Source organism: Erinaceus europaeus, chromosome 2 (assembly GCF_950295315.1).
Source record: "Erinaceus europaeus chromosome 2, mEriEur2.1, whole genome shotgun sequence".
Taxonomy (NCBI): domain Eukaryota; kingdom Metazoa; phylum Chordata; class Mammalia; order Eulipotyphla; family Erinaceidae; genus Erinaceus; species Erinaceus europaeus.
Genome location: NC_080163.1, coordinates 141,321,051 through 141,330,933, shown reverse-complemented (window position 1 = coordinate 141,330,933; position 9,883 = coordinate 141,321,051). Strand labels below are relative to the sequence as shown.

The 9,883-nt window shown below is 40.4% G+C and overlaps 1 protein-coding gene across 2 annotated transcripts in view; it reads right to left on the bottom strand.

The window, feature by feature from the left end:
* Positions 1–877: 877 nt before the first annotated feature.
* DYNC1LI2 (dynein cytoplasmic 1 light intermediate chain 2) overlaps positions 878–9,883 on the bottom strand; it is a 44,767-nt gene continuing 35,761 nt past the window's right edge. For both annotated transcript variants that reach the window (XM_060185403.1, XM_007517763.3), the window contains exons 10-13: positions 9,838–9,879; positions 9,338–9,455; positions 5,472–5,588; positions 878–3,848 (exon numbers count right to left, since the gene is read on the bottom strand). In XM_060185403.1, the coding sequence (XP_060041386.1) occupies positions 3,748–3,848; positions 5,472–5,588; positions 9,338–9,455; positions 9,838–9,879 (378 nt within the window). In that variant the 3' untranslated portion in view covers positions 878–3,747. The remainder of the gene's footprint in view (positions 3,849–5,471; positions 5,589–9,337; positions 9,456–9,837; positions 9,880–9,883) is intronic.

Below are 9,883 nucleotides of genomic sequence, written 5' to 3'. Positions count from 1 at the left end.
TCTTCCCTTTCTCTCTCAATTTTTCTCCATCTTAACAAGGGAAAAACTAAAACAAAAAGGTTGCCAGGAGCCAGGATAAGTCTTGGAGGCACAAAGCCCCAAATGATAACCCTGGTGGCAATAAAGTAACAAAATATATAAAATCCCTCCCTCCTTTCCTCTTTTTGTTGTGGTTAGTCAGAGAAATACCAGTTTGTAGAACATAAAATCTGCATGCCTACAGCTCCTGGTTTGATCCTGACAAACCATGTGCCAGCAGAATGGTTCTTAAGCTTCCCTTTCTCTCATATCTTATATGAAATAAACAAAATTCACCTTTCTAGATTTCAAGTGAGTTTTTTTTTTTAAAATTTTATTTTCCCTTTTGTTGCCCTTGTCTTTTTAAAAAATTGTTGTTGTAGTTATTATTGTTGTTATGTATGTCATTGTTGGATAGGACAGAGAAATGGAGGAGGGGAAGACAGAGAGGGGGAGAGAAAGACAGACACCTGCAGACCTGCTTCATCACCTGTGAAGCAACTCCCCTGCAGGTGGGGAGCCGGGGGCTCGAACCGGGATCTTTACACGGGTCCTTTGCGCCACATGCGCTTAACCCGCTGCCCAACTACTTTTTTTTTTAAAAAAAAAGATTTTATTTATTTATTCATGAGAAAGAGGAGGAGAAAGAACCAGACATCACTCTGATACATGTGCTGCCAGGGATGAACTGGGGACCTCACACTTGAGAGTCCAGTGCTTTATCCACTGCACCACCTGCTGGACCACTCAAGTGGGAGTTGTATACAGTTTTAGCTAACTGGTCAGATAGATACCCCATAGAATCAGCAGACAATTTTTCTCCAGTGGGATGATTTATCACAGAGAAAGTCACCAAAAATTGTAAGCAGTCTGGGTTCATGTTTATTGAAACCAGTAATTAGAGACATCTTCTTTTCCAGCACTAGAAAGCAAGGTTCCACATGACTGCATACTGCATCTGGATAGAACCATACCCCCAGACTAAGGCTGGTGGGGGAGTAAATCTGCAGTCCTAACTTTAAGTTAAAAACACCAATAAACTTAGTATTAACAGACAGTGAACTTTCACTTACAGCATCAACATTGTTAAAGTCATGATGTACAGACCAGTCACTTTCTGTTTGTTAAACTAATAAAGCACGGCAAAGTCTTCAGTTTAAATACTGATTTTAAAATGCCAATTAAAAAAAAAAGTGCAAACAAAATTAAATAATTCTAGCAGCATACCCATTGCGTTTTTAGGAAAGACCAATCCATGGCCTTTTCATGGCCACATCTTCAAAGTTGGGCTTGTTTTATTAAGATTTTTCATTTTAAAGACAAACAGTAGCTATAACCCATATAATGTATATAAATAGTCATAAAAATTGCCTTTAACAGTATACCATAGGTGTGTATTTCACAAATAAGATGAATTTTACTTTAAAAAAGCACAGGCTGTTTATTGTTTGGCCTTTGGTTCCAATGCATGACAACCCCAATATAACAATAACAACAAAAAAATTTCTACCCTTCCCCCAAGAACCCTGTAGCTCCCCCAAAGCTGGTAGACTTTGGCAATCACTGAGCACATGACTCTGCATCAGTCTCTTCTGATAATAGGAGCATCCACTTGTCATAAGAAACTAAAAGTGATCTCCAAGGAATCTTCCTTCATAAGACAGGTGTCTTGGAATTTCATCAGTTTTAGTTCATTTTACACTGACACAAAAAGTGCTTATCAGTTTAAATGATAAAAAATAAAGTAAAAAATTGCATTAAAGTTTAAATTATACTGTATCCTTCTTAGGCATGTGTCTTTCTAAGAATTTTTTCTTATCTCTGAGGTCACTCATTTTGTCCTTCTCAGCTTATATGGAGGGGCTAAGTGACCCCATCATTAGTGTGGCCACAAGCTATTAGGCATCTATTGATCACTACACCACAACTATCATCCCATAGTCAGCTCACTGTCACTACCTGGACACTCTGTAATTAACAGGAAACCATAATACATTAAAAAAAAAAAAACTGAATTAAAAAAGGGAGGAAAAGTATATTTTCAACAATAAAATCGGCACAAGAAACGTGCTTTTTATGTTCATCAGAAAGGCAAGTTGATACCCAACTTTCTCCTTAACAGTGTTCAGACCTTTACAAAAAAAGAATTCAAGACAGTCTATAGTCTCGTTATATAACATAGGACATTAAGTAATGCCCAGTACTATGTTAGTGGTCAATCAAATCTGGTATGTAAAAGTAATTACATTAGGGAAGTTTTATACTCAGACACAGTACAACAAACATTCATATAAAAAAGTAAACTCCACATAAGTGAACTGTGTTTTTTCCCCCCCTTGGTTTGACAACAAATGTCTTACACATTAAACTCATGGTAGTGTTTGCATTAAAATGTTCTGCGTCATGTATAAAATTAAAAGTGCGATCTTGAACCACAGAATTCATTTCCAGAATGGTGATGTAACATGACAAAGTGGATGGATTTGCCACAAGTGAAGACATATAAAGCTCTTATTTCCATAAGAAAAAAATGCTACATTTTATGAAAAACGCAAAACAAGAGAAATGTATCATTCCCCTTTTCAATATAAAACAGGGACACTTATTTGTCCATCTGATAGCATTGATCAGACCAAGGAGCTAGGACCCTTTTGCATCAATGGAACTCCAGGACAACTTCCATAGACTGTAAGGCAGGGACTGGTGCAAGTCAATTAATTAGAGTGCAATTACAAAAAAACCAAAAACCAATAACCAAAACCTCCCTCAAATTTCCTGTAGCACATTGACAAAACTGATCAGTTGGTCACTTATTTGGTATTAGTAGGCCAGCCTGTGGTGTATTTTGTTTGTTTTAATTTGAAAAACAATGCAGGAGCCATTTAGAAAGCACAATTAAAAGTAAACTAATTTTCTAACTGCTGATTTTAAGCACACCCACCCCTCAGTGACTGTTCACCCCATGATGCACATGTGTGGAGCACAGCACCTCCCAGGAGGACACCACCTGGGCCAAGCACATGAGTCTGGGTAGTCGCCATCTTCTGCACTTCTGTATCAGCTCCACCTGACTCAGGCACTCTCACACTTAAAGATCTCCCGTAAGTTACAGATGCATTCAGAAGAAGTCTATTTCCCATTTTGCTTAGTGTTTAGTTTGAAATGTTTTCAAGTCTTAAAATGTTTATTTGACTTCTACTGAACACACAGGATTTATTAACACTGCTTATCATCTCTTTCCTCCAATGTTCAGCTTCCCCACCACTATCACTTCTCTTTCTCTCAGTCTTTCTCTTTCTTTCCGGAACTTTCTGCTACTTACTCTGCTTTCCAAGAACAAGTAAATTTTGCTAACACACAGTTGGTCAGACTAACCACCATCGGATCAATAATTTTCTGGCCTCACTTGCTCCACCCTGAAAGAAAGTGGGTCCCTTTTCTCTCGATCTACCTTCTCCTCCACAAGGAGCCCAGTGGCACTTTGCTTCCCACGAGAGAGCCACATGCCTGAGAGTACAAGGGTGATCCTTTTACAAAGGGGTCTGACAGGTAACTTTCCTAAATGTGCATTCCACACTTGGACAAGTTAATGAAGTAGATTTTTTTTTTAAGTTCATCTCCCCTGCCCCAAAAAACTGATAGCATGTGCCATATCAGAAAAATCCTGGTCTTAGCAGATCAATATACATAGTTATTTGGTCATTTTACATATGCACTTTTTAAGGATGATCAGGCTTCATTTTCTGTTGAAGAGTTTGTTACCGTGGAGTCAGGTTTTCGAGTCATTCTATCCAGTTCTTCCTGAACATTTGTCAACACAGGTTTTTGTCCTAAAAAGAAAAAAAGAGCAGCAGTGATGGGAGGTTTCTTTTCTTTTAAATTTTTTTTGTATGTTTATTTTTTGGTAATTATTTGTGGTGGTGGTAACTTTAATAAGTCTTTTTGATTTGCAATGACTATGAGGAAATAGCTCTAAATTCTTATATATTTTAGTTATAATTCTTATATATTTTAGTTATAATTTTTAGTTATCTTTATTCATTGGGTAGAGATAGTCAGAAACCAAGAAGGTAGGGGGAAATAGAAAGGGAGAGAGAATGAGAGACATCTATAGCCCTTCTTCACCACTGGCAAAGCTTTCCCCTTGCAGGTCGAGATGGGGGGGGGAGAGTTGGAACCTGGGTCCTTGCGTATTGTTAACATGTGTACTCAAGCAGGTGTGCCGCCACCCGGTCCCTATCAACTCCTCTTTTTATATTTATTTATTTCCTTTTGTTGTTCTTGTTGTTTTATTGTTGTAGTTATTATTGATGTCGTCGTTGGATAGTACAGAGAGAAATCAAGAGAGGAGGGGAAGACAGAGAGGGGGAGAGAAAGATAGCTACCCGCAGACCCGCTTCATTGACTGTGAGGCGACTCCCCTGTAGGTGGGGAGCCTAGGGTTCGAACCGGGATCCTTATGCCAGTCCCTGCGCCAAGTGTGCTTAACCCGCTGCGCTACTGCCCGACTCCCTCAGCTCTTCTTAATTCTAAATTTTAACAAATCTGTCTGTGCTCCCACACTTATGACTAACCCCTGCTCAAGGATGGCTCTATACCAAATACAAGAATCTTTCTCAAAGCTTATGTACCACATCACCATCTTTGAAGTGTCATAGACTTCCTCAGCTATTCATAAACAGTATGACTTAGTAAGTTGTTTTTGGGTCCAGGAATTTTATTACCATTAATTTACACAGAAAACAAAAAGTGTGCATTCACAGAACTAAAGGATAACCTACAAAATCGCACACTCAAGAGAAACATTATACCTCCACATAGTTGGGGTAGGGGAACCTTTTGAGTTTTGGATGTGCAGCAAGCTATGTTTCTTATTATACACACTAGAATAACTTATATGGTCTATAAACACCATCTTGCAGTAAGAACACAAAGATAAAATCACATATTTCAATACTGCACTATATATATATATATTCCCCCTTTTTGTGGACACTGACTAGAACCTGAAAGAGACCCCCTATCTCCTGCCAGGAAATACTAGTCCCTATGCTTGGACCAGCAGATCAGAATGTGAGTTTCCAAGAACTAACGAACCTTTGAAGGCCCAGGCTGACCTGAGAGAAAGTGGAATAATCATCCAAGGGTCATCTTTTACCTGAACACATCACTTAGGGCAATATATTAACACACTTTTTAGAGAGTGGCCAAATTAGAAGCAAAGACCCTTTATATATTTGCATGTTGTAACACTAATGTACAAAGTGTATACTATATATAGTATAGTATGCTTTATAGCTCAGTAGAGAGTGAACATCTGCTTGCTTGCTTAGCTGTTCAGACCAGAGAGGGCCTGCATGCAGTTGAGATGAAGGAAGAGGAGTTTATTTATTACCTTACACCCTTAACACTGCTCAACTACATATCGGGGGTCTCTGAGGGGCCTTCAGTACCTGTTTTCTTGGCTGTGCTCTGTACCCCACCAGCACCAGGACTTCCAGGAGAGCCTGTTTTTTTACTCAGCAGACTGTTGAAGAAGCTGGCCAACACCCCTTCGCTTGCTGCATTATCTGGGAAACATTAAGGGAAAAAAGCATCATATAAACTGGATGACAATCAGAAACACAAAAAAACAACCACTGGTTTTCAGTTTGGACTTATTTGTATGGTTACCATCTCCCTGTAATACTAAGAACATTTATTATGAGCTCACTGTTTCTTAATTCAGTGTTTTTTAAAAATTTATTTATTATTGGATAGAAACAGAGAAATTGAGAGAGGAGGGGGAGGTAGGTAGAGAAGGAAAGAGGCAGAGAGATACCTGCAGCCCTGTCCCATCACTCGTGCATGTGGAGACCAGGGGCTTGAACGTGGGTCCACGCACACTGTACTGTGTGCACACAGTAAGTTAAGTCCACGCACACTTAACCAGGTGTACCACCAGGCCCCTTCAGTGTTTTTATTTTTACTTATTTTCTTTTGCCTCCAGGGTTATCGCTGGGTTTGGTTATCGCCTGCACTACGAATCCACTGCTCCTGGAGGCCAATTTCCCATTCTGTTGCTCTTGTTGTCATTATTGCGATTGTCATTGTTGGACAGGACAGAGAGAAATCGAGAGAGGAGGGGAAGACAGACAGGGGAGAAAGAAATACAGATACCTGCAGGCCTGCTTCACCACTTGTGAAGCAACCCCTTTACAGTTGGAGAGCCAGGGGCTCGAAACAGAATCTTTATAAGTGCCGGTTCCTGCACTTAGCGCCATGTGCGATTAACCCACTGCAGTACCACCTGGTCCCCTTCAGTATTGTTTTTTAATTAAAAATTCTTTTTTGGGAGTCGGGCGGTAGCGCAGCGGGTTAAGTGCATGTGGTGCAAAGTGGAAGGACCAGCGGAAGGATCCCGGTTCGAGCCCCTGGCTCCCCACCTCTGTCTTCCTCATCTCCATTTCTCTCTGTCCTATCCATCAACAACAAGAATAATAACTACAATAACAACAACAACAACAAAAATCTAGGGCAATAAAAGGGAATAATAATATATATATATTTATTTCTTTATTGGGGAATTAATGTTTTACATTCAACAGTAAATACAATAGTTTGTACATGCATAACATTTCTCAGTTTCCCATATAACAATACAACCCCCACTAGGTCCTCTGTCATCCTTCTTGGATCTGTATTTTCCCCCACGCACCCACCCCCACCCTAGAGTCTTTTACTTTGGTGCGATACGCCAGGGATTAATATTTTTAATATATTTTTTTTTTGCCACCAAGGTTATCTCTAGGGCTCAGTGCTGGCACTATGAATCCACCACTCCTTTTCTATTTTGATAGGACAAAGAGAAATTGAGAGGGTAGGGGGAGATAGAAAGGGGAAAAGGTAGACACACCTGCAGTCCTGCTTCACTGCTCATTCAGTATCTCCCCTATAAGTGGGGATTAGGGCATGAACCCAGGTCCTTACACATGATAATGTGTTCGTTCTACTGAGTGTGCCACCATCCAGTTACTAAATTCTTTTTTCTTGCCAATAGGGTTATCACTGGGACTTGATGCCTGCACAGTGAATCCATTGTCCCTGGCAAACATTTTTTTTTCTTCTTCCCCTTTTTCCTTGATAGGATAGAGAGAAATTCAGAAAGGAAGGAGAGATAGAAAAGGAGAGCAAGACACCTGCACCACTGCTTGTGAAGTTTCCCCCTGAAGGTGGGGAATCAGGTATGTGAACCTAGGTCCTTTACACAGTAATGTGTGTTTAACCAGGTGCACCACTGTCACCCCTCCCCACTCTTTTAAAAAATATATTGGTGGTCCAACAGGTGGCACAGTAGACTCTCAAGCATGAGATCCTGAGTTCAATCCCCAGCAGCACACATACCAGAGTGATGTCTGGTTCTTTCTCTCTCTTCTATCTTTCTAATAAATAAAATCTTTATATATATATATGTAGAGAGAGAGAGAGAGAGAGAGAGAGAGAAAGAGACAGAGAGAGAGAAAGAGACAGAGAGGCAGAAGGAGAGGGAGAAAGCTAGAGCATCATTCTGGCACATGTGATGATTCAAGCTCAAGGATTGAACACTGCCTATGCCATCTTCTGGGTTTTTTTTTAAATTCTTTAAATATTTATTTTCCCTTTTGTTGCCCTTGTTTTTTATTGCTGTTGTAGTTATTACTGTTGTTACTGATGTTGTTGTTGGAAGGAAAAAGAAAAGGAGAGAAGGGAAGAAAACGAAAAAGAAAGGGCTGGGGAGATAGCATATTGGTTATACAAAAGATTTTCATGCCTGAGGCTCCAAAGTCCCAAGTTCAATCCCTAACACCTCCATAAGCCAGAGCTGAATAGTGTTCTGGTGTTTTTCTCTGTAAGTCTTTAGCCTTAAAGAAAGAAAGAAAGAAAGAGAGAGAAAGACAGGAACAGTGGATTGCCATATAGGTTCCAAGCTCTAGCAGTAGTCCTAGTAGCAATAAAACAAATAAACAACCATGGTCTCATGCATGGGAAGGCATGTACTCTACCCATGGAGTCACCTCCCAGCCCCTCCTACGATTCCTTCATAACAATTTGCTGAGGCTAATCATGTGTTAGAGCTTATGAAGTTAAAACCTATTTAACACTTCCTGTTTGGGTACATAATAGGCAACCTAAGCTCCGTATCACTCCAAGTCCACAAAGCAATGTTTAACCAAGTTTTATAGCCTTAAGTACTCCAAGGCTGCTGTGAAAAGCTCTCATTTTGAATACAAGACATTCAAATATTCATTCAAGAATTAATGAAAATTTGTTCTGAGAGTTTTATTGCAGTCAACAGCTTTAAGTATTATTGAGTGGCCTAAGGATTATTTCAACAGTAATTGAGTTTCATAAGAAAAACGAAGGTAAAAAAAAAAATCCCAGGGGCCGGGCGGTAGTGCATCGGGCTAAGCACACATGGCACAAAGCACAAGGACTGGAATAAGGATCCGGGTTCAAGCCCCTGGCTCCCCTCCTGCAGTGGGTTGCTTCACAAGTGGTGAAGCAAGTCTGTAGGTTGTCTTTCTTTCTCTCCCCGTCTTCCTGCCCTCTGTCCATTTCTCTCTGTCATATTCAACAACAAGGACAGCAACAACAATAACAATAACAACAACAGTGATAAACAACAAGGGCAACAAAAGGGAAAAAATAGCCTTTGGGAGCAGTGGATTTGTAGTACAGGCACCGAGCTCCAGCAATAAGCCTGGAGGCCAAAAAGAAAAAAAAAATCCCAAATTCACTTATGGCAACAAAATATACATAATAAGAGATAATAATAAGAGATAAAACTAAGGACTCCAAATAGGAATTTTTTTAAATGTTTTTTATATTTATTTATTCCCTTTTGATGCCCTTTTTGTTTTGTTGTAGTTATTATTATTGTTATTGATGTCATTGTTGTTGGATAGGATAGAGAGAAATGGAGAGGAAAGACACAGAGATGGGGAGAGAAAGACCTGCTTTACTGCTTGTGAAGAAACTCCCCCTGCAGGTGGGGAGCCAGGGCTCGAACTGGGATCCTTATGCTGGTCCCTGCACTTTGCGCCACCTGCGCTTAACCTGCTGCACTACCGCCCAACTCCCCCAAATAGGATTTTTTTAAAAAAAATTATTCTGGATAGACAGAGAGAAATTGAGAGGCAAAGGAAGAGAGACAGATACACACGCAGAGACAGAGAGACAAACACACCATAGCACCAAAGCTTCCTTCAGTGCAGTGGGGGTCAGAGTCAAACCTGGGTAATGCACACAGTAAAGCAGTCACTATCTTGGTGAGGTATCTTGTCAGCCCCACGATACATACTTTTGATGTTTGGATCTGGCTTCTTGACTGACGTGCTAGGGGAGGCACTAGGCACACTCGCTGGTCCTCCCCGGCCCTGGGTTCTTGGAGAGCCAGAGGGTCCTCTTGCAGGGGATTCCTAAAAGTCCAAAACCAGTCCAAGTCACACACAGGTATGAAAATAAAAGGAAATACATATTCCAAGAATAAAAACACATTTTTGCAAAGTATTTTTCAGTCTAGGGAGAAGGGTGGCAGCACTGAGTTTGCATTTAGCTCAGTCTCTTTCTAGATGTCAGTTTCTCCTGAGATGACATCTCAAGATTACAAAGCCTGCTCACTCTAATTCCCAGAGTTGTATTCCTGATATAGACAGTTCCTGAGTTCCAATGTTCATGGACCTGGATTTAGGGAGGTCAAATTCTCTTAGGAAATGCCAAAGCCCACACAACAAGCTCTCAAAATGGTTTCTGAAGAGACATTGGGCCTACTAAACCCACTGTTTAGCTTAAGATACTCACAGAAGCTCTTGTGGGCGTGGCTGGCTGCTTGGCAAGGAGTGACTGC